The 25611-nt window shown below is 48.7% G+C and overlaps 1 protein-coding gene across 1 annotated transcript in view; it reads right to left on the minus strand.

The window, feature by feature from the left end:
* EIF4E (eukaryotic translation initiation factor 4E) overlaps nucleotides 1-25611 on the minus strand; it is a 416202-nt gene that overhangs the window by 187887 nt on the left and 202704 nt on the right. The window contains exon 4 of the mRNA XM_069630448.1: nucleotides 13442-13505. Within this exon, the coding sequence (XP_069486549.1) occupies nucleotides 13442-13505 (64 nt within the window). The remainder of the gene's footprint in view (nucleotides 1-13441; nucleotides 13506-25611) is intronic.

The following is a 25611-nucleotide window of genomic DNA, read 5'->3' on the forward strand; positions in this document are numbered from 1 at the left end:
GCACTTTCCCCTGACTGGCTGCCACCCTCTCCTCTGAGGGTGATGCTAGGCAGGACACTATTAACTAGGAACCCAGAACAGAGCATTATGCGATGGTGTCAAGCAGAACTTTGGATAATTGATGGAGAATCCCAGATCCGTCAGCAGCTTGACTGCCGCCTCCATGTGTCCAACGGACGAATCTCGCGAGCAGAACCGGATGAGCCAGTCGTCGAGGTACGGGTAAACGTGAATCCCTGTAGATGCAGATGGGCCGCCACAGGTGCTTGGCACTTCACAAACACTCTGGGGGCTGACTTCAGGACAAAAGGTAGGGCCTGGAACTGGCAGTGCTGTCCCTGCACCATGAAGCATAGAAAATGCCAGTGTTTCCTGTGAATGGGGAAGTAGACGTCCCCCAGGTCCAGCGATGCCCAAAAATCCTGTTTCCAACATGACCCCCCTGAATATCTGAGACTTGAGATACTTGTTAAGACGTTGCAGGTCTAGAATGGGCCTCCAGCAATACCTCCTCCCCCCGACCCCCAGGCCTTCTTTCTGACAAGAAGTATCTGGAGTAGACTCCGGAACTTCAGTGTCGCTGGGGAACTAGCTCCATCACCCCTTTTCATAGCATGGCCCGTACTTCTTCCAAGAGCTGAGGGACATGCTAGAAGGATCTGCGTACTCCTGTGCTGAAATTCCAGGTTATGTCCTTGGGCGAGAGCATCCAGCACCCATCTGTCGGTGTTGATCTTTTCCCCACTCGATGAACCTAGTCAGCCGGCCTCCCACCGGGGTGCACGGGTGGGGAACCAACGTTTTGGCCGCTTCAGGCTTGCTTCGGCACCCAGGCTTGCTTCGGCGCCCAGCCCTGCTAGCGACACCATCCGGCTCCCCTGTAGGCCTGCAGTCTATGGGCTTCTTGGGTCATGGATCTGGAAGGCCGACGGAACAACGACGAGAAACCTTTCGAAAACCTGCCAGACTTTCCTCTGGAGGAACAAAAGGAAGAGCAGTGTTGTTGGAGGGTGCCCAGGGCACGGGCAGTCTCCGCCTTGATGGTCTGCAGGGTCTTGTCGACTACCTTCCAGAAAAGGTCATCTCTGTCGAAAGGCATGTTCAGTACCCCCGTTTGAACCTCCTGGCAGAAATGCGTGGCTTTCATCCAGCCTTGCCAAAGACAGACACTGTTAACCATCTGCTGGAACCCTGTGTCAGTAACGTCTAACACCACTGTGATGGCGTGATCCGACGCTAGATCTCCCTCCTGGAAGAGGATGATCGCCTCCATCCTCTTGTCAAGGAGGAACTCCAGAACCGGACCCAGCTTGTACCACACACAGCTCCCTGTCGTACCTGGCTAGGCTCGCCAGTACGTTGGCAGCTTGATGGTGGACGCCGTAGTGTAAATTACTTTCCTCCCCATGGTGTCCAACTTCTTACCCTCGCTGTCGGGACTTAACACTATGAGGACGGGTTAGATGACCGCTTCCTCGCGTCTGCCGAAAGCACTGAATCCAGCGATGGTTGCAACCTCAGGCACTTGGGTGCGAATTCCAGTACCCGGTACTTCTTCTCCAGCCTCTCTCGCTTGGATGGATCCATGCAAAGATTCTTCCAGAGGGCTAGGGACATCCTCACAAACGTCATCCAGAAGGGGCCATGGTGGTCTTCATTTTGGCCTTGCGCCTCTGGTACAGGAAACCCCGCTTCCTGGTTTCTTCATGCACAAGCCAGAACAGCTCGGAGGCTCTGGCGATCATGGAATGGAACGACCACACCTCGTCGGGTGGGGACATCCTAGGCTGCAGGGACCTGCTGCTCGCTCAGACGATATTGTCATTGTGGCCGTATCAGTCCCTGTGCCTAGGTCTGCTGGGGGAGATGGGACCCGATGCAGATGCTGAAATGGGGGTGTCGGATGGCGCTTCCTTTTCTTCATTGGCGGTTCGTCAGAGGACTGGGGGACCGTAGGAACAGGCCCTTGTGGCATCTTCTTCTGAATATCTTATACCAAGGTGTGGAGGGTTGATAGGATGTCCAGAGAGACATCCCTTGGCGGAACAGGCATGATCGGACCACTAGGCCCCATGCGGTCGTCGCCCTCCCCTTCCACATCCTTGTGGACTGTATGTAAGTCCTCGTCATGCGTGGATGAAATTTCCATTGCTTGGGCCACAGCCTGGGACTGATTCACAGCCTCCTTGACCTGCCCAACCCCCTTTTCTACTCAGAGGAGCCGGAACCGGATTCTGAGGCAGTGTCCCCTTCTCCGGCGTGCCGGTGGACCCGGACTTGCGGTGCTCGGCCTTATCTTGGGCCCCCACGGATGAGGGGTTAGGCAAGCATTGATGTAGTAACCATGTGACTACACAACACTGGTATTCCTAGTATTAGGAAACCCACCTTTTGGTATCGGCCTGTACTACACAAGTTGGTAGTGTGACTGAGCAGCCAGTCTCATCTCAAGTGGGGTAAACGTGAGCTGTAGCAATGAAATTTTCAAGTAACAATTACACTCAAGGTTTCTGTCATAAATAGTTATTTACCCGATGTTAGCTTTTAAATGAGCATTCTTTAAAAAGGGCAATGTATGCAACAATCAAATATTAAAACACTTTTCCATAATCAACAACGCTAGTAGATACTCTTTAGAGATGCTTTTTACACACTTCCTACACCCCGAGGTTAAAGAGATTCTCAGAATATGCAAGCACTTCAATCTTCCAATGAAGACTAGATAAAAATCTTTCCCAGCAATAATAGTTTACAACCAAGTTATCACCTCTGAGGGACAGTAAATATCAAAGTCAAGTGGATTAGAAGAGTCTGCAGGGAGGCAGGACAGCCAAAGTCAATGGAGCACAGTCTATGTAGAGGAGGCACTTCTAAGATATAGTCTTGCACAAAATTAGAGAGTTTGTTGACGATAAATCACTGCAGGGTCACAAGCCATTACACTTGTGAACGGTAGAGCTGAAAAAAACTCTAGCAAAGTAGCTACTGCAAGTCTCAACTGAGACGAGCAAAGCCAAAGACACTGAGGTAAGTACCTTAAGTCGGAACAGTACCTTTGGTAAGAAGAGTGGTCCAGCTGGCTTCTGTCTGGTCGCAGTGATGCAGATCCTGGGTTCCTGTGCCTCGGTCATGGGGACAAGAGTGAGGACGTCTGGAGGACTCCTGCGGCAGCTATTCGGAGGCCGGCAGCAGCTACGGGCTCCTTTCAGATCAGCAGCACTTTGCGGTTTCAGCACTCGGTAAACAGCACCACAGCAGATCTTTGACACCAGTTGGGCTTCCTTCACTCCTTGGGTCCTGCACTCGCGTGAGGGGACTCTAGCTCTGGTCGTCCTGCTTCTGGAGGGTCCTGGGGAGACACCTGGAGCTTCTGCCCAGCTTGCAGACGTTGCACGCGACTACGGATTTCTCGACCCCCAGCATTCGGTTCCTGCAGCAGCAAAGTACAGCCAGTCGGGCAAGATGGTCCAGTGGAGTTAGTCTCTGTGTTAGGTGGTCCCACTAACCCAAGGGAAGAAAAGATCCCTTCCGGGGCTTCTCTTTGATCAGAAAAAGGAGTTTTAGCACAGCAGCAGGGCTTCACCAGGCAATTCAAAGATCCAGGAGGATGCAGCAAGGTTCATTCTCGGTTTCTTAGTCGGGTGTTCTGCCCAGTGGTCGACTGACTCTAGTCCCAAATCCTAGCCTTTCTAAGCAGGTTGCTCTCATTCATGCTTAGCCTAGGCTGTCACTCAAATGTCAGGGTGGCTGAACAAAGGGCTCAAACCTGGCTTGACACACAGACTAAAACCAAATGGATGCTATGCTGCAGCGGACGTTTCAGCCTGCGGTACAAAAGCACAATGGTGGGAAAATTAAACCACTGTCACCAGCAATTTAAAGTAGTGAGGGCAAGAAACACGGATAGGTACAATAAGGGGCTACAAAGTAACCTCACAGCACTCCACTTAAGAAGTTAATTTCACATTACTATTCTTGGGAACAGTAGTTCACACAAGAAAAGGTATTTAAACCTTATGAGAAATCTAAAGGATTTCTCTGTGACACTGCACTGAAGGTGTTGTGTGTCACCACACAAAACAGAGGTCTATGGCGTTTGTCAGATTCCAAAAACAAAGGAAACACATAATCCAAATTAGGCAAAAACACATGAGTGAGAAAAAGGGCTCATTCGCTCCAGGGTTACAATTAAAAAGTCCTAAAGAGCAAAAGAGCTGGGAGTCTCTAATGTTGAAGGAAATTGGCACAGAAATTAGAATTCTCCCTAACCTGAGGCGGCCTGAAAGGACTTAGACTGCTCCTCGGACCCCACCCGCCTTGGGTGAGGCATGCCCCTGCTAGGAGAGGCCTTGGTGCTCAATCACACCGCCAGTCTACTGTGCCTGACCTTGTAGTCTCCTTGAAGAATCCATGGCATATCTCGCAATCTCCTTCCTCGTGGTCCGGATGCAGGCAGTAGAGACCTCCACAAAAACATTTCGGAGCCCGCACTTGGGGCAGGACTTGAAGCAGGACCTTCTTTCATCTCCTCGGTCATGGTCGGAGGGTACGAAGTAGGCCCAATGGCCTTCTGGAAACTTCCAACAATCCTCGCCCTTGAGGGGTGCTGAACTTCACCGACAACGGATTCCTGCTGTCAGCAGATGGAGAGAAGAGCAGAGGCTCTTATGGACTAAAAATAGAACCTTTTTCTTCGAAAAACACGAAAAAACGTAGAAGTAGCAAGCAGAGCAAACTTGAGGACTCCCAACACTGTAGTATGCGGTAAAAATCTGAAGATGGCTGCCAGAAGCGGGGCTTCCTGAGAGGGCTGTCATTGGATGGGGGCAGTATGACCCAGAGGACAGTGATTGGCTTAGAGGAGAAATACAGTTTGTAAGTGAAAGTGTTCTTTTACCAAGGATTCCCAGTCTGACTGTTAAGGGAGAATTCTCATGAATATGCCAATTCACTCCACCTTAGAGACCCGCAGCAACTTTGCTGGATTTTGAGGACTTGATTTTTTTAACCTGGAAAATGTGATTTTGAACTCTGTTTCCTTTGTTTTTGGTGTCTGACAAACTGGAATGCCAATACAATTGAAAACAATTGAAAACATTGCAGCGGAAAAACCATTCACCCCATCAAAAAAAGGGCAATGACAAAATAGTTCACCCCACTACTAAGCAACATGAAAAAGGTAAACAAGAAGATGGAGCTGGAATGGAGGAAAGAATACAACCTAGACAAGAAAATACTGTTCCAGAAACAAATCCGTGCATACAAGAAGGAAATCCCAAAGGCGAAGAGAAGGCATTATGACAGAATCACAAATGCCACCAACACACAAAAAGAAATGTTCAACATCATTAAAGAAATGAGAAACCCATGAGACTGCGACAACACCTCAAACCCCTCAGAGAAATTCTGCAACGACTTAGCAGACAACTTCAAGAACAAACAGTCCGGAGCCAACTCAGCCACAGCACAAACTCCAAAACTTCCTGAAATAGCAGAGGCATTCGTCTTGCTGGTAAAACACAGCATGAAAGCAGAATCACCCATTGATCCCTGCCCCCTCACATCTACTAATCAATCCTTGCACAAGGAACAGCATCGGAATACTACAGAATCCTCCAAATCTCTCACTAGCAACAGGAACTGTACCAAGAAGCTTAAAATCAGCATATCTCAAACAGCTTTTAAAAACACACAAGTGGCGACGTAAAAGACCTCTCCAACTACAGACCGTTTCAAACATTCCCTATACAGCAAAACTCCTTGAAACTTTAAGTATACAAATTAACCCAAGAACACGTAGAAAAACACCACTTGCTAGACCAAGCACAAGTCGGTTATAGACCCGCAAGAGGAACAGAAACAGCGCTATCCACCTGGGTCGACCTAAAAACAAATGCCGATTCCAACACAACCTCAGCCCTGATTCTGCTCTACCTCTCTGCAGCCTTCGACACAGTTAGCCACAACACCCTAACCAAAAGACTAGAAGACATAGGCATAACGGACAAGGCATTATTCTGGATCAAATCATTCCTAGCAGACAGAACAGAAACCGTATGAATAAAACCCTTCAAATCCACCCCACTAGTTAACGACTGGAGTACCACAAGGGTCATCACTATCACCACTGTACTTCAACATCTACCAGACTCCAGTAATCTAAATCTTCAAAAAAATACAAATTTACATGCTACAAATACGCAGGTGACACTCAAATCATCTACAAAATCGAAGACACTCAAGCTGATCACTCAACCCTAATCGAGTGTCTAAAAGAAGTCTTCAACTGGATGAACGCCATCAACTTGAAAATCAACCCAGGAAAGACGGAAATCATGATTATATCCAAAAACCAAGAGAACACCTAGATTCCATGGCCAACGGAAATGGCAACTGCTCCGAAACCATCTAAGGTAGTAAAACATCTGGGAGTCCTGATGGACAACACCTAACCTTAGAACCACAAATAAATGCAATAATCAAGAAATGCTTCTTCCTCCTTCATACGACAAGAATCTTCCCTTTCCTCTCCTTCACACACAAAACACTCACAATCATCGTCCTAATCATGTGAAGAATTGACTATGTTAATGTTAAAGGTCATTTGTACCGCGCACTATCACCACCAAAGTGGTCCCCTGGCGCTCTGGCGGCTCTGAAAAGGGGAGGAGAGGGGGTGGGTTAGTAGGAATAAGCTGGAAAAGTGCAAGAGAGCAGTGATGTGCTGTTGGCAGCCTCAGCCCGGTGGTTCCGTCGGCCGGGCTTGGGGTGTTTTATGGTCCGTAGTCGTCGTGTGCTGTTGTGCAAGGCTATGTGTGGTTTGTTTTGTTGTTGCATTGTTGTGAAGTTTGTGCGGATTGCTGCGTTTAAGGCTTGTGGTTGTGTTTGGTTATAGTTTGAGAGGTGTCTGCAGAGGGATGGAATTGTTAGTTGGTTGGTTAGTTGGCATTGCTGTCCTTGCAATTGTGGGATTCCATCTAGGTCCGGTACATGCTAACAGTCACATTTCTATCTAGATGCGACGCAAGCTAGGGTTCATAATTCTAAGTGTGGTGCATGCTAAGAGTCACATATGCTAACGGTCCCATTCCTGAAATTCCATCCGAGTGTGGCATATGCTAACCATCATATTTCTATCTAGATGCGACGCGGGCTAAGCTTGGGAATTCCATCTGAGTGTGGCACATGCTGACCATCATATTTCTATCTAGATGCGACGCGGACTAAGCTTGGGAATTCCATCTGAGTGTGGCACATGCTGACCATCATATTTCTGAAATTCCATCTAAGTGTGATATCTGCTAACATTCGTATTTCTGTCTAGATTAGGCGCAGACTAAACTTGAGAAATTCCATTAAGTGTGGCACATGCTAACAATCACGTTTCTGTAGTTACCTCTAAGTGTGGTATATGCTAGCAGTCACATTTCTGCAATTCCATCTAAGCGTGGCACATGCTAACAGTCATATTTCTGTCTAGATTAGGCGCAAACAGCATCTATCTCGAGATGTCACAAAACCTTCTGAAGAAACTACAACGGATCCAAAATACAGCAGCCAGACTGCTCCTCAAACTATCCAGAAGAGACCACATCACTCCAGCACCAATATCACTGCATTTGCTCCCAGTCAAATATCGCATCACCTTCAAAACAATGTGCAAACACACAGGGCAAGGAGCGGAATTCCTACAAAAGAAAATAATCTACAAGCCGACGAGACTCCTCAGATCAAGCAACAAAATCCTCCTGGAACAAAAACCATACCTTAAGAAAAAACTTGGGGGCACCTCCTTCTCCCACTTAGCCTCAAAAACCTGGAACAACATCCCGAAAGAAATGAAACACCAAAGACCAGCTACAATTCAGGAAATTACTAAAAACCTGGCTCTTCAACATCACAGACTCAAACTGAAAAAAACGAAAATAGAACGGGAAACAAAAGGATGACAAAAATTTAGGATGACACCGACACCTTCCAGAACCGACTCAAGGAACCTCCTACAACAAGAGACAATGCTAGGTCTAATAGGACACAAGCGACACCCATGAGGACAAAAATCAGCATCGCTAGCCAACTCCAGCCTACAACCTCACCCACTCCATAATCGCCACCAGGCATGATACTTGTATAAAGTTGTTTGACTGTTCGCGCTTGCCACACTTGAACCAAGTTATGGACATTGGCATGGCATTGTCCAGATAGAGTTGTGAATGAAGGCAGGCACCGGCCCCGGGACTTAATTGCAAGCGTTGACATGTACCATGTTGCGAAGGGACTGGGAGCGCTAGCCTGCGTGAAAAACGGAATAAGATGAATGCTGACCAGCCACCACATATGAATAGAGTAGCCTTGGCTAACCGTTGCCGCGCACCGACTGGATTAGAAATGCTCCCGGAACCGGACTGGAAGGGATGCACAAACGCCTGTCTGCCCAGCATACAGAGAGGTATCACATAAGTGGCCGGGCCGAACCTGGGCAAGGTTATGAATGAGAGGGGATGCCATGTGTAAAAGGGACTAAGTATTGGACGGTCCCAGATCTCGACGGAGACGCAGAGATGCTCGCGCACCACACCTGAGAGAACGCAGAAGTTAAGCGCCTCGCTTCCAGACAGCAATGCCAATTAACAAATCCACTAACAATTTCACCCCTCTGCATACACCTCTCAAACTAACCACACACAACCACAAGCCTACAACACAACAATCCACACAAACTTCACTACACTGCAACAACAAAAGAAACCACACAGACTTGCACAACACCACAAGACTACTACCGACCGGAAAAAACCCCAAGCCCAGCCAACAGAGTTACCGGGCTGAGGCCGCCAACAGCACATCATTGCTCTCTTGCACTTTCCAAGTTTATTCCCACTAACTCACCCCTCCCACCCCCATTTCCCTTTTTCAGAGCCACCAGAGCGCCAGGGGACCACTCCTGTGGTGATAGTGCATGGTACAAACATCCTTTAACGTTATCTTTGACATTGTGTCAAACAGCACCTTCAGTGCAGTGGCACAGGGAAGTCTTTCAGATTTCCCAAGGTTTAAATACCTTCTCTTGGATAAAATACCGTTTCCAAGAGCAGTAAAGTGAAATTGACTTTACTTACATTTGTAACTTTCTAGACCCAGCACACACTTACAACAGGGTGCTGGAGGGGTTACCCAGTATCCCCTTTGTCCAACTTCTCATGTAACATTTTTTATGTTGCCCTTTTCTCACTGAATGGCTGGTGGCAGTGATTTTTAACTACCATGGTGCGCATTTACCACGGGTTGCGTTCGCAGCTGCAGTAAAGCACCCAAGGGTGCAATTTTTGTCAAAATGGCCTGGTCTTTTTTCACCATTTCTTTGTGGAAAGGTCCTTCTTGATATTTACTCTGCGCGCCAAACCAGGTTTGGTCCCATTGTTCACTTTGCCTTTGGCGGGATTCACGAGTGAAGCCCGCCTCTGGCTCCAGGGTGTCTGGGGTAAACAAGAAGTGTGGGAGGTACCCCAAACTCCCTGTGCTTAGTCTCCTAGGAGACCCAAATGCACTCTGGTGATTGGCTGGCTGACTATCCGGCAAGGACAGCCACCCTGCTGGGTGACTGACAACTAGGCTGGAATGAATGGGAGAGAACTGAATAAAAGGCAAGGCTTTTGGCTTGGAAGGCAGAGTCGATAACTCGAAGGAACCAAAGAACTTCTTGAAGAGGACGCCTGCTGCAACTCCTGGACCGTTGGCTATTCCGGTGAAGCCCTGCTGCTGTGCTGATACTCCAAATTCGTATCGACAGAAGCCTCTGCAGGGACGACTTCTCCCCTTGAATTGGTGGGACTAATCAACTTTAAAGTAAGCCACCTGGACATCCATCTCGGAGCAGGTTGAATTTCCACAGTTGCTGCTGGAAACCGTATAGCCAGGGAGAGGAACACCAGATTGTGTGCGTTGCTTTTAAGCTGGCCTAGAGCTCCAGGAAGATCCTCCGGACTCCCAGGAAGCAGGATTGAGCTAGCCTGAGCCCCCTCAGAGTGCGGAACCCCAGAAGCAAGGAAAGTCCATCTCGACAGCCAGGAACCGCAGTGTTGCTATTTGCGGTATACGCGAAGAGCTGAAACACTGAAGAGCCACTGATTTGCCGGTTGCGAGCGGTGACCGTCGTATTGCAGCGCAAGAGTCCCCAGAAGTTCTCTCTCTCGTCCCCATGACTGAGACCCAGGAACAGCGAGATCTGCAGAGCTGCGCAGGAACAGAAGACATCTGCTGCATCTTTTCTTCAATACAAAGGTACTGTAAAGTCTAAGAGAACTTACTCCTTACTCTAGAGTTGCTTGCATCTTCTACCTCTTACAAGTCTAATCAGTTTGTGGTCCTACATTTGACTCTTATTTTATTAAGACTTCTAAAACATTGTGCAAAGACTTTTTCTACTTAACTACCAGAAGTGCTTCATCCTATATAAGACTTGTGCCCGTTGGCTTAGCCTGTTGTACTGAATTACTCTTCTTGGGGGATCCAAAAGTATTTGCCTCCTTAAGAAGATTTGTGGTCTCTTATTCTAATAACTTTTTCCTTTTACCAACTTTTAAGAGTATTCTAAAGGCCAACAGTAATATATAATGTCCCCAGCACCCTAGCTATTGAAGTCACCTGAGGGTGTAGGTTGCGTCTGTGGGCCATCCCAAAAGGGTCTTTACTGATTTAGAAACTAAGAGTGTTGAAGTGTATTTGTGTGTTACTTTTTATATTGCTCCCTTCTGAAGAAGGCTTAGTCTAACTGTAATTGTTTATTCAAGAAACCTTGAGTGAAAGTTTATTTGAATACTTGCCACTGTGAATCTCTAACTCCCCTACAGCTCACATTGACCCCTCTTGAGATAAGCCTGGCTGCTCAACACGCTACCAAAACTGTGTAGTACAAGCTTATACCAAAGGTTGGGTTTCCTATACCTGTGGTCAGCTGTGTGTAGTGCACCCAAAGGGTACTGCATACAAACTTTGCCTAACACCGACGACAGGGAATATTCATGAGCATATGAAGACATACCAGCCCCATGCTAGAGAAAAACATTTACTGTGTATTATATTTCTAATTACTCTATTTTTCAACAAATCAGTGTGTTTTATGTTTTTATGGGTAAGTGTAACAACAAAATGCATCTTTGTCAATCCACTAACCCTTTGATTGTTAAGCGTTGCCACTCTTCCATGCTAGTTGCTCCTTGAATGTAAGCTCCTTAGACCATACTATGCTGATGGGTAACTGCTGCAAGAGTTGAGAAGTCAAGTCGATTTGATAATGGGGCTAGGATCATTATGGATGCCTTGTAGAAAATGTATGCACCAGAGTAGCAATTGGTTGAGTTCACGTATGTATGTACCCACTGGTTATTCTGTGAGCTATAAGGCCAGGTGAAAAGGCATACTTTTTTGAGTGGTTTAGGCATTTGTAGCCTTCTTAAACAGTGACGAAACCTGGAAGGATATCAGAACGTTGCTAGACATTAGTTGGACTACTCCAGAGTGTGCCACAATTAGGATGTATAATATTGCTGCAACCTTGAAAAAACAGGATGCATCTTATTGTTTTTTTTTGGTTTGATCTACAGATCAATATCCTTCACGAGACACTACTTTCTTCATTGCGTCGGCATATAGAAGATTCGATCGCTTATATCCATACTTTTGGTTATTCCCTGAACATGATTTTTTTTGTGCATTTTTTTATTTTATATAGCACTACAACCCCTCAGTCATCTGAGCGCTGTTTACCCACGGTGTGTGGTGCTCATTTATCGACCTCGAAACGGTGAAATGCTGAGTTTGGCTCTGCAGGGATTCAAACTTGCGTCGGCAGGCTCAGCACGGATGTCAAAGCGAGCGCTCTACTCGCTGTGCAATCTGACCAGGGACCAGAGAACTATCAGAAAACCCCAGGAAAAAATGGCATTGGTTTTGTCCCATGTAAACACTGTTGGGGACCTTCAGGTTAAGAATTGCATTCTTGTTCTCTTTTGAAATCAAACCTGCTCTAGCAGTAACACAACAAATATGGCTCGAGAAGACCAAGGAATCTGATCAAGCAGATTCAGCTGGCTCAATGGACATGCATGGGCAGCCAAGTAGCACAACATGGCCCCATTAAAAACAGGTCAACCAGGACAACAACAAAAAAACCATACCCAACACGCTTCTCTGTGATGTCCTCTTCCATCAACAAAGCAGTGGACCAAGGTGGTAAACGAGGAACACTGTTATAATGGTCACAGCAGGGATTTCACAGCCCACGCAGAGGACCAGAGTTGGGGAGATAACAGCCCAGAAAGGACATCCAGCATCCGAAAACCAAACCAGAGCAAAAAGGTACAGAAACTAGTTCAGTCAGTATTGCCATACATGGTGCCAGAATCTCCCAGCAACTTATGTAAAACAGACTCTTGCAAAAAACAGGAAGAACTGATGGAGGTATCAGTGTCTCCCCCAGACATGCCTATATAATCATAGGATGGCCTAAGCCACTCCTCCAATCACATACCAGGGACCCTAAGAAATGTTTTGGTAGCCAGTCAATCGGGTTAAGCCCCAAGACCTCAAACCTTTAGTTACACTCCCACAGGGCATGTAAAGGCCACGGCAGGGCCTGGTCTAAACCAGCTCAAACCACGGGTGCATGGCTGGGTTGAGGGTGAGCTCAAATATGCAAAGATACCAATTTGCTGCCTGCTTTATCTCCCTGAATTAAGAAAAGCCAGAGAAAGGCTGCCGAGAGTAAGGCTTTAAAAAAAGCACTAGCCCCCCAATGGCTACTGAAAAGGTAAATTGAGCTACTAATGTGGTTAATCAGCTTGCATCCCTGCTGAAACCAACAACAGCCTAAATGGGCCAAAGCGTGGGAGATTAAAAACCCATTAAGTGCCAAGGATGAGTATGCTCATCCTTTTCCCAGAATTGATTAAAGCTCAGCAGTTGAAGCACCTCTGTACCAAGAGTCATATGGGCAAACATGGGACGCTATACCAAAAAAGGGTCGAAGAGGGAATTCAGTAGCTGTCAACAAAAAGAGGTTTGAGAGCCTTAAAAACCCTAAGGGAAAAAAGCAAAATGTGAAAGCTGAAGCCCCAAAAATGAAATTCCACCTTAACAAATAAGCTGTGAAAAAAAAAACACTTTACCAGAAGCTGAACATTTTGCTCTTTACAGATACAATTACTTCACAACTACCTGCAACACATTGGGCTTTTGCTTCAGCCTCAGTTTTCTTGATTCACAGATGATAGCAATACACCTTTTAAATAGGCCCCAATACAAATCGATATTTGCTCAATTCATTCACACATTGAACTTTAAAAAAGAAGTTTTCATATTAAAAAGGAGTGTGGTTGGATAGAACAAATGTTTCATACATCAAGCTTAAATAGAACTTGAGTGGTAAAAAGCTTTAACGTACCTTGAAGAGAGAGTAGTCACAGCCAGACATTAAATTACTAGAAACTTGGATATGATTGTATAAACTATACAAAAAAAGGGAGAACATAATTGTGTTAGAAATCCAACAAATATGATTTTACATACTTAAGGTCAAGCATTTTACATTTATACAAAGGACCTTGTATTGCAATTTAGGATCACACATGTCCAACATATGCAACTTATCAATACTTACAGGCTAGTGTGCTCCATGGTAAGTAGAAGATTTCTAAAGCACAACCATGGATGCAGAATAAATGCTGCACAGTAAATCAAGTATACACCAAAGTGAGTACTTGGTTGAAGAGAGCCAAGGTGGGTCGGAGGGTGAGAAGGGGAAGTAATGGAAGGAGGTTGATCAGAGTCCGCAATGTGACAGATGTTTGAAGAATATGGTCATCATTTTTCTGAATTGCAAGGGCAAGGTGACAAGCCTGCAAATGGGTTGGCTATTTCTTAGTATTGGGCATAGTAGAAACATGTTTTTCTTTAGTTCCGCCCTTAGCGTAGTTTCTAATCTGAAGATTGTTCGGGAGAATTTTCAGTTTGTGCCAATTCCCTTTAACCCTAGAGACCCGAAGACCTTTTACGGTAAACTGGGATCCTTTTGATTATTTAACCTCCTGAGTGAGTGGAGGTTTTTGCCACTCCCTCATGTGTTTCTCTGAATGGGTTTTCTTACTGTTTAATAACCTACGTGGAGAACAAGGGAATGACAGAGTAAAAATGCTTCAAAGTGAATTATGGGATGCTGCAGTATAGCTTTAAGGTGAAGTATGCTTGTTAAAAGGTTTTTCCAGCTCTCCGAGTTTTTGTGAAGACCAATCTTAAGTAGAAACGGAAATGGGCGGCTATCAAGTCGAGCTACAACCCTACACACTCCTATGAAAATGTGATTAATTGTTGTAAGAGGGTGCTAGCATGGATCAGTACAGCTGGCCTAAGCCCAAGGCCAAACAACACACCTAAAGCAACCAAGGATGCTCCCATGCGTTCTAATCCTCCAAACCTAGGTTGAGACTCTCTCAAAGCCTGTTGGCCTGATTGTAAGTCAAAATTCATCACAAACAATAGTAGTTCAATATTTTATAATATACTAAAGCCAGTAAAAAGATCAAGAACAAATAAATCAGACTTGCTGTTATCCATGTTTGGAATATGTGAGGGTGCAATGTGCTACCCATTTCGTCAAAATTGTGCAGGGGTTCGATAGTCACAAACATACAGAATTATGACTGCACAGTTAATTTACTCAAAAGAACAAATTATTTGCCCCTGGGAATGTTCTTTTGACTGGATGTTCCTCCCATGTAATCCCTCATCTTTGGTATCTTCCATCCAGCATCAGCTGCTTCAGAATCTTTTCTCAGCATAGGGCAGCATGAGTCGTTGACTCGTGCCCCTCGATAGCCTCTGTCCACTCTCAAGCATGACGTCACAGACTGTATATATAGCATGCATTGCGGTCGTTACTTCAGTTCTAGTTTTTCTTCTCTCAAAAGCAAAGACGCTCGCAAGGCCATGCAATGACCAGACGTCGGAGGGGAGGAAGGTGTAATACACAGCAATTATCCTGAGGGGCAGGATGGGAGGGGCGATAAGGAACACGTGGGAGGAGCATCTAGTCGAAAGAACATTACCACGGGTAAGTAATTTGTTCTTTGAATGGATTGGGTCTTCTCAATAACAACTCATATTTGATAGACTCCCAAAGAAGTATGTTAATGGAGGTGGGAACAAGAAATGTATCTTTCATTAAGGCAATGTAAAACAGCTTTCCCAAACCTCGCCTCCTAACCCGATGCAGTCCAGGCAACAATGTTTTGCGAAAGTATGAACAGAGGACAAGGTTGCAGCACTACAGAACCTGCATCGACCCATAGTCGACATCCTGATGACGCGAGGTCTGACAGGGACTGGAGGAAAGTCGTATATGAGTGGACTGTCCCAGTCCACTACAAGCGCATCTCCCAGAGCACCTCGGAGGAAATTCCATGGAGCAGAACAGGTTGCACATCCTGTTGACACTGGGTGCAAACAGATCGACTTGAGGGGTTCCCCAAAGGGCAAAGATCTTGTGAAGGATTTCCTGAGTTAGCTCTCAGTTGCGAGAGACTGATCTGCCTGCTCAGAGCGTCCGCCGCCATGTTCTCCTCTCCAGGCAGGTCAACTGCCGCGAGAGATTAATTCTTGCAGTGATATGATATTATTTGTCAGTGCCCACAACAAGGGAGAATTCTCATAAATGTGCCAATTCCCTTCACCTTAGAGACCCTCAGCAACTTTGCTGGATTTTTGAGGACTTGATTTTTTTACCTGGAAAAAGTGTGAGCTTTTTTCCCCACTGTTTCATGTATTTTGATGCGAGTTTTACATTTGTGTTCCTCGATTATGGAGTTTTAGATAACTCCATAGGCATCATCTTCATGTGCGTCACACAGCACCCTCAGTGCAGTGTCACAGGGGGGGGGGGTCTTTTTAGACTTTCCACAGGTTTAAATAACTTCCCTGGGATAAACTACTCTTTCCCAGAGAATGTAAAGTGAAATTGACTGTCTCAAAAGCTTAGAGTTTTGTATTGAAGTGTATTGGTATATAATATTAAGTTGCCTCCTTCTAGTGAAATGCTTTCTAAACGATTGTGTCATAAATTACCAAGTGTTTTTACCAAGAAACCTTGAGTACAAGTGTCTACTTGAACCACTGTGATTGTAAGTCCTCTGTTTAACTACTTGTACTGCTCACATTCACTCTGGAGATGAGCCTGACTGCACAGCTTGCTACCAAAAACGGTGTGGTACAGACTTATACCAAAGGTTGGTTTGGCCAACACCTGTAGTTCTAATTGTGTGTAGTGGTCCCAGAGGGTACTGCCTGCAATTCTGCCCAACACCTCTCTGTACAGTGGAAGTCACCCTACACCCCCTCTTTTGTTGAGGTAATGTATGGCCACAGTGTTGACTGTCATTATTAGTACAGAAGGCAGAAAGGCCATCAGCACTAGTCTGAATGCCCTCAGCTCAAAAAGGTTGATGTGTAGTTTGGACTCTGATGGAGATCGCCAATTGTCAAATCGCTTGTGTGGGCTCCCAAACCTGTGAGGGAGGCATCCGTAACTACTGTAATCTCTGGCCATGGTTGCCAAAAGGGTACCCCCCTTCAACACGTTTTCCTTGCAGGCCCACCACATGAGATCCTGTGCTACCTTTCTCAGGACCTTAAGTAGATCTCTCATTCTTCCGGAGAACTGTGACCACTGGGGATCTGAGGGCCCATTGAAGATACCTCATTCTCAGACGGGACTCTGGCACGAGGAAAATGCAGGATGCCATGAAACCCAAGAAAATCAAAGGCTGGCAGGCGTTGGGCATTTAGAACAGTCATGACCGTCTGCTGAATGTGATGACTCAATGGGCTTGTCCCAGATTACCTCAGTGCAAAATTCGCTGTTATCATCCGGCCAGAGAACTGCGCTCAGGAGACAAACTGTTGTTGGCTGTACCACGTTTCATACTGGTCTCCAGAGGAGATAGGAGATTTGGAGTCCTTAGATCCAAGCTTTGCCATCTCCCACTGGAGTAGAGCCCGTCAGTCACTGGCTCAGTTCAGAAAGGTGTTAAAAACCCACTTGTTCAAGTAGGCCGTTTAACTCTGAGACTACATGGTATTTGTTCTGTTGCACCTTGATTATAGGTGTTTTTATACATGTACGCCTGGATATAGTCAAATCTGTCTTGGAGCGCGATATAAATAATAATTAAAAAAAAATAATCATGAGCCTTCAACTCGGGTGGCAAGGCTTTCCCAGGAGGCCCACCAGACTTCGCCAATGAATCAAAGCTTTGAGTATGTACTATGTGGGACTACTTGAAATTGAGGGAGAATCCCAGCTTGTGGAGAGAGTGGCAGGTAATGCGGTTAAGAAAGATTTCTCTTTACAGCACCTTTACTTCCGTTTCTATGGAACCCCAAACTTTTGCTTTTAATTTTGATTGTGACCTTATGCCCCACTACACTGGCTTTTGCTCATTTGTCATGGGGAAACTGTCCTTCAGGTTGTCGGTACTAGGATACATTGTTTCCCTTAGCCTTGTTACTACTTTTGGCAACTTGTTACCACTGTACAATGTTTCTTGCAATTCAGTACAAAGGGGTACACTTTTGTTTTGCCCTAAACCAACACCAAAGGATTTTTGGTTAGTCCAGGTGCGCAAAAACGACAAGTTGGAGGCAGCAGTTACTTGATATTTTTGGGTGTATTTCGTTTTAGCCTCACCGCGTTTGGCTACCAGCTGTGGCTGGTGTCCAAAAATGGCCGGGGCACATGGTTTTTTGCTTGTTCTTTGGCCATCTTTTCTTTTACCCTTCTTCCTGGCCTGTGTGGTCAGGAAAATCCTCAAATGGACTATAAGGAAAAGAGGAATTTGCTGGGCTACTGGAGGGCTCTGTGCGTTTGCGGCCAGGAAGTGGGCTGGAACTGTCTGGTCCCAATCCACAAACTGGTGTCAGTGTGTCCGAGTGGCGTGCATGAGTTTTGCCGTCAGTGTTCCTGATTGGATCACTGCTGGGGTGTGTGGGCCTGATCCGTCATTGGCTGGTGGGAGTTGCAGCTCCTACCTGGCTTTCTGGATAAGATGGGGATCCATGCACCCACTCTGGCGAGATCCTAGAAGAAACCGAAGAAGCCAAGAATCCTGTCCAGCTGCAAGACCCGCAAGGAGTTTCAAGACCCATTGGAAGAAGGCCTGGCGACCAACCTCTGCTGCTGTCCTGGAAGAACCCTGCCTTTTCAAAGATCTCCAGGAGTCCTGCGAAGGAGCTGCGACCCTTGGAGTGGAGGGAACATCCATTCTCTGTCAGCTTGGAGCCCTACGAAGAGCCTTCGGAAGTGCCCCTGGACCGCTCAGTGGCTAACCAGCTCAGAGTCTGGGCTACCGTGCTGCAGACGTCGCTGCCCCAAGTTGAGGCCTGGAACTTGAGGAGGGATCCTCAGGTTGTGCAATAAGACTTTACATCTGGGGACCAGAGATTGGAGGTGAAGTCTGACCGCTGTTAGGAAAGATTACTCTTTACTGCACCTTTCCTCCCATTTCTATGGACCCTGTGAGGCGGGCATGGTATTGAGTTCCCCTGGTACATGTAGGAACATGTGTTTGAGAGCCCACTTCCAGATGTTCTGGGACAGCTTGGACAGTCCTGGAGAGTGAGTGCCCCCTGCTTGTTGAGGTAGTACATGGCTGTGGTGCTGTCCGTGAGGACCATCACTGTCTTCCCCTGTAGGTGTGCCTGGAAGGCTTTCAGTGCCTTGAACACAGCTAGTAGCTCCAGTAAGTTTATGTGCTTGGATGCTACGCTCGGAGTCCAGACTCCGTGAGCAGTCTGATGGGATAGGCGAGCCCTCCCCCCCATCCTGTGAGGGATGAGTCTGTGGTTAGAGTGGCTTCCACTGCGGGGGTGGCGAATGGTTTCCCTGTTACCAGGTTTTCCTTCGACCACCACCGTAGCGAGAGAACCAAGGCCTGCGAGACCACCACTAGATCTTCCCATTGTCTGCTGGCCTGACACCACTGGCTGTTGAGCCACTCTTGCATTGGGCGCATGCGCGCGTGAGGTACCAAATAAATACATGACGCCATCATTCCCAGTAAGCACATTGCTTTGCGTACCGTCACCTCTCGACCGGCCACATATTGAGGGATTTCAAACAGCATGTTTTGGACCCTCTCGTTGGAGGGGAAGACAAGGCCGTCCTTTGTTCGAATTAGAGCCCCTAGGAATTGTTTGAACTGGCTGGGGTCTAAGCTGGACTTCTTCTCGTTGATGGAGAAGCCCAGTTGAAACAAAAGGTCTACAGTCTTTTGGGTATTTGAGAAGCATGTTTCTTAAGAATCCCCTGTTATGAGCCAATCGTCGAGGTAAGGGTATACTGGGATGGACAACATGCGCAGGTGGGCCGCTGCCACTGCCAGTACCTTCGTGAATACTCTCAGCACTGATGCTATGCCGAAGGGTAGCACTCTGAACTGGTAGTGTTTGCCCTCTATCATGAACCTGAGTTATTTCCTGTGCGCTGGCAACATTAAAATATGAAAGTATGCATCTTTCATGTCCAGTGTTGTCATGTAATCTCCCTGTGAAAGCAGGGGGATTACCCCCTGTAGAGTCACCATACAAAACTTTTGAGGTTTGACAAATTTGTTCGCTGGGCGCAAATCTAGTAGAGAGCGCATGGTTAAGTCCTTTTTGGGTACAAGGAAGTACACTGAATAAATACCTTCCGTTACCTGGGATAGAGGCACAACCTCTATAGCTCCTTTTTCTAGTAGTTGGTCCACTTCTTGAAGAAGTATGGCCAGGTGTTCTGGCGACATGCGTCGTCCCCTTGGGGGTCTGTACGTAGGGGAACTGTTGAATTCTATACAGTAGCAGTGGGCTATGGTTGATAGTACCCAGCGGTCTGATGTTATACCCTCCCATGCTGGAAGAAAGGATGTTAACCGGCCCCCGACCAGCGAAGCATGGGTTTCTTGAGGTACCCCGGAGCGGTCAGGGGGAGAAAAGGGAGAGCCTTCCGTTAGAAAACGCTTCGACCTATCCCATAACATCAAAGAGAGGTTCCCCTCGCCTTCTGAAAAGCCTTCTGGTAAGCTAGGAGTCCCTCTCGACGGAGCGGGCGGTTCCTGCCTTCCTTCTGACCTTTTCGGAGTTTCCCGGGCCTTATGAGCAGTGATAGAAGTTTCTTTCGCCGTCCGTCTCTGGCTATCGGTGGAAATAATCCGTGCCAGGCTCTCGACAACTAAACTGTCTCTCGAGGGTACCTCCGGCGTCGACGTTACAGGTGTCGCTTGCTCTACGCCGACGGGCGTCTGGCGGTTTAGTGATAGCGTCCTTATCTGGGGTAGCCCAGTCGCTAGACGCGTTTGCGAGGGGGGCTTCAGACACTTACAGTCTGAGGAGGCAGCCGGTAGGACCTGCGTCTCCGTTGGCGCGAATGCTCTCTTCGTCTTCGCCGAGGAAGAGCCGTGGGTTGTGTGTTTATGGGAGTGTTTTCTGTGTGCGTCCTTGTCGCCAGGGTGTTCATCCCCATAAGCAGGGCGTGAGCTGAGCTTGTCGGGGCCAGGGACGGACGATGAGGAGCGTGAATGCTCCTTAGAGAGGTCTACGACTTCCAAAACGGACGTTGGGTTGTCACATTCCTCGTCACTTTCGGCGGCGGCGGGTGATGAATCAGACCTAGACATGGCGTAGGCTGCCCACCTCTTGACCCTACGGTCTTTCAAAGTCTTCAGCTTAAGGAGCTGACAGGCCGCACAGCTGTCTTCTTTGTGGTCGAGGGGCAAGCAACGGTTACACCGTTTATGCTGGTCTTTCCAGGTAAATTTGCCTTTGCAACGCGGGCAAAACCTAAAGGTGTCCTCTCCATAGCTGAGAAACAGATTGCATGTGACAACAACCCCGAAGGAAAGGGAGGGGAAAGGGAAAGGCATTCTCAAAGACAAACAAATGTCCCACGACCCCACTCTCCCTACTGTATTTGGCCGTCGAGGCCAGGCCACGTGTTTGCCGAACAACCTCCTCCGTAGAAGGCACTGCCGTCGGAGATCTTGATTGGCGGTCAACAGCTTTGCAGCTACGACATCGAAGGAGGGATGCAAGTAATAATATAAGTTAAGGGCGACCAAAGGTCGAGTAAAGTTTTTTGCAATGTCTCTCGAGGAGCTCCGCGAGTAGGCTACCAATATCAGGGCGGAAAAAAACAATCTGAGGGACCTCGACACGTGAGGGATTGTGGGTACACTGCACATCACTATAGGGATAGTGTTACAGACAAGCCTTGTCGACGTCCCCTTTTCGACTACGAAAAACAAAATACAATACTAAGCAAGGACCACTGGATGTCGGAATATGCACAGGATGTGATTCTAAGCAGATTAACAAACATCAGAAACAAGAATACATAGCAGTACACACATGCACAACCACGGGAGGTGGCAAGGCTCAACATTAAGCATTTACATCAACTCAACATTAAGCATCTCTTACCCCCTCACCAGGCCCACCTTCAGGCGAACAGGTTGCGCAGCACTGCCTGGCCTACTCTGGACTCCTCCCTGGAATCCCGGTTGACGCAGTAGAATCCCATGAAGGTGTGCGTTGACCTCCACGTAGCAGCCCTGCAGATGTCCAGCAAGGGCACGCCAGACAGGAACGCGTGGTAGCAGCGATCGCTCTGGTTGAATGGGCTCTCGGACGGCCGGGCAACGGTCATTTAGCCAACCGGTGACCGTGCATGATGCAGCCGGAGAGCCATCTGGAAATGGAAGCCTTCGAGAGAGCCTTCCCTTGGTTCACAAGCCCAAAGTTCACAAACAGCTGCGATGTCTTCCAAAAACTCATTGTGCGGTCCACGTAGAACTTCAGCGCTCTAGCCACATCTAGTGAGTAAAAAGGGACGCCGACATGTCCAGAAGGTCCGGGAACCAGATCTGTCTCGGCCACGCCGGTGCGACGAGGATCATCCAGCACCGGGACAGTCTGAGTTGGTTGATGAGTCACAGCAGCAACAGCAACGGTGGGAATGCATACAGGAACAGGCCATCCCAGGGGAATGAGAAGGCATCGCCCATGCTCACCGGCTGGGGAAACCTGCTGGCGAATCTCCGGCACTTGGAGTTTGTCGCCGTAGCAAATAGGTCGATCTGGGGATTGTCCCATCGTTGGAAAAGTAGATCCACTTGATCCTGACGCAGCTCCCATTCGCGGCACGAGCGCAGCTCCCTGCTGAGCGAGTCGGCGATGGTGTTCTTTATTCCTGATAGATGGAAGGGTACCAGAAACATCCCTTGGGCGACAGCCCAGTGCCACAGATCATGGGCTTCCTTGGATAGGGCTGGGGATCTGGTGCCTCCCTGCTTCCGGATGTAAAACATTGTGGTGGTGTTGTCAGTGAAGATCCTTACCACCTTGCCCTTGAGGGACAGGAGGAACGACCTGAGGGCCCAGAACACGGCTCGGAGCTCCAGGACATTGATGTGTAGGGACCTTTCCTCCGGGAGCCAAAGGCCTCTTGCGTGGAGATCTCCTGTGTGCGCTCCCCATCCCTCCAGGGAGGCGTCCGTCGTCACCGTTTCCTGATGTGCCGGGGTTTGGAAGTCCATACCCGCCGCCAGATGCGCGTGTGTGCCCCACCGGATCGCTTGGCGGAAGGCCTTGTTGAGCGAGATTTTGTCTTCGAAGCCGCCCGCCACCTGCATCCAACTGTCGTCGAGAAATTCTTGCAGTGGACGCACCCGCAACCTGCACAGGCGCACGAGGCAGATGCACGAGGACATCATGCCGAGCAGGGACTTGATGGATCTCACCCTGGTCACGTCCATGGTCGAAATGCGTTGCACCTTGCCCAGGATGGCCTTCGTCCTTTCCTCCGACGGAGAAGCCAACCGCGCCACTGTGTTGAGCTTGGCTCCCAGGAACAGGGCGACTTGCTACGGCACCAAGTGGGATTTCACGAAGTTGACCGAGAATCCCAGATCCTTGAGCACTTCGATGTGTGCACGACGGCGAGTTCTCTTGTCTTTGCTCGGATGAGCCAATCGTCCAGGTAGGGGTAGACGTGGTGCTAGGCACTTGGTGAATACCCTGGGCGCCGACTTCAATCCGAAGGGAAGGGCCTTGAACTGATAGTGTCGCCCTTGGACTACGAATCTCAGGAACTTTCGATGTCCTTTTAGAATGAGGAAGTAGGCATCCTTCAAGTCCAGCGACAATAGGAAGTCGCCTTCCTCCAGCTGTCCCAGCACATGCTGGAGGGTGACCATCCGGAACTTCTCGGACTTGATGTACTTGTTTAGACGACAAAGGTCCAGGATGGTCGCAAGCCGCCGGTGGTCTTTCTTTCGAGGAAGTATCGCGAGTACACTCCGGAGCCCCAGATCCTCTTTGGGACGAGCTTCAGCATTGCCCTTACTTCCAGCAGCAGTTGAGGGACGTGGTTTTCCTTCCTGGCCATGGGCAGAATGCAGGGGCACTTCTTTAGAAACTCGAGAGTGTGTCCGCAGGCTAGGGCATCCAGCACCCATCGATCGGTGGAGATGGACTCCCCCACACACTGACGAACTTCCCCAGCCGGCCTCCCACCGGGGTGCTCAGGTGGGGACTGACGCCACGTCTGGTTCAGTCCTGCTTTGCTGCGGCATTGCCTCCTTGGCGACGAGATCCTCCTGACATACCGCGTCCTCTGTAGGCCTCCTGCGACGAGGAGCGGGCCGCTTGGCGGTACGTCGAGGAGCCACTGCTGAATCCTTTGGAGACACCTTGCTTGCGTCCGGTGTTCGAAAGGGCGGCCGTCGTCGTTGCAGAACACCCAAGGCCGAGCCGTCTTTGTGTCGGCCTTGATGGCCTGCAGTGACTCGTCCACTGTCTTGGCAAACAGATTGTTCCCATTGAAGGGCATGTCCAGAACTGTGGTCTGCACGTCTTGGGGCGGAAATCGGTTGCCTTGAGCCAACCACGCCGGCGAAGGCAAACGCTGTTGCCCATCTGGCAAAAACCGGTGTCAGCAATGTCCGTGGCCAACGTTATGGCCGAGGATGAATTCTCCTCCGCTTGCCTGGAGGGCATCCCGATGGTCCGGGCTCCGCTGGATCATCCGTTGGGGGTAAGGGCAACCTTGTCCTTATCTCGGTACACAAGGCCTGAATCGCCATCAAGATTGCTCCCGAGTTGTCCTGTGGCCCAGGTACTGGCTGCGATGGGCGCGACGGTTGAGTGGAATCCTCCACCTCCACGGGCTCCTCGTCGGCACAACCGTCGCTTTCTTAGTCCGCCTCGTCGGGATCCCTCCCGTGGGACCGGACCTCCTGGAACTTCTTGTTCAGGATCTTCGCGACTCCAGCCAGCTCCTCTTCAGAGGCTGTATCTGTGTCCGTGATGGCCACCGGCCACCGCACCCTCTTTTTCCACCCGGGGTTTCATGGGGGTCTTATCGATGGGCTGAAAAGAGGCTTTCCTCTGCGGTGGCAGAGAAACTAGGCCCGAGGTCACCTCCACTGGGGTAGCCTCCACAGGCTCCACTAGGGCTGCCGCGACTCCCTCGATAGAGGCCTTAGCCGGGTGAATCAAGGCCTTCACGACCTTGGGCGTGCCTGAGGCCTTCACCTTGGGGGGAGGGTCACAGCCTCGCTCCCCCTAGGCTGTCTCCGTCGGGATCGACCGCGGCTTCTTCCGAAGCTTACCCGGGTTCTCCGATTTCCTCTTCCCCGAGCCAGAGCATTGGCTCGTGGTTGATGGCGTCAGTGAAAGTGTGACCTGCCTGGCAACCGAGGAGCCCGACCGTTCGGCGCTCCCGGTGCCCGCGGACTCGCAATGCTTTGCCTTTTGTTGGGCCCCCTTCGCCGGAGCGCCCTCAAAGGTCTCAGAAGACCGCTCAGACTTCTTCTCAGCTACTGCTGGGCTCTTTCCTTCCAGCCAGTTGGTAAGGCGGATCCGCCGATCCTTCATAGTCCGCTCCGACATGTTCTTGCAAAATGCACAGTCCTTCTCCACGTGCGTTTTGTCTTCGTGAAGGCAGTAGAGGCATCTGGAATGCTCATCCTCCTTGAAGACATTCTGCAATCTGCATACAGGGCAGCTCCTGAACAGCTTGGATCCGGCCGTCGTATTTCCTTTGTCCTGGGCAACGTTCACGCGGGGTAGGCCTCAAAGATCTTCCGGAATCCTCCAAGAAGTGAAACTCTTGGAGAACTTCGCCCTTGAGGGGCGTAGAAACTTCCAAAACGGGTCCCCGTTGATCGGAAGTAGAAACGGTGGAGCTTGAGGCTCAATTGACCGAAAAAATTAGATTTAACTCTTTGAAAAATCGCTAAACGCAGTAAAAACTCGAGAGCTACAGCACGAGGACTCCCAACACTTGAACGTTCGGTAAAAATCTGAAGATGGCTGCCAGAGGAGGGGCTTAGGTAGAGGGCAGTCATTGGCTGGGGGCAGTATTACCCAGAGACCAGTGATTGGTTATTAGGAGACAGACAGTTCAGAAACGAAACTGAAACAGATATTTTCTTTACCGAGGATTCCCAGCCTGACGACGGGGAATATTCATGAGCATGTGAATTCATGCCAGACTTCATGCTGGAGAAAAGGTATTTACCAGTT

Source organism: Ambystoma mexicanum, chromosome 6q (assembly GCF_040938575.1).
Source record: "Ambystoma mexicanum isolate Mex_15411 chromosome 6q, UKY_AmexF1_1, whole genome shotgun sequence".
NCBI classification, from domain to species: domain Eukaryota; kingdom Metazoa; phylum Chordata; class Amphibia; order Caudata; family Ambystomatidae; genus Ambystoma; species Ambystoma mexicanum.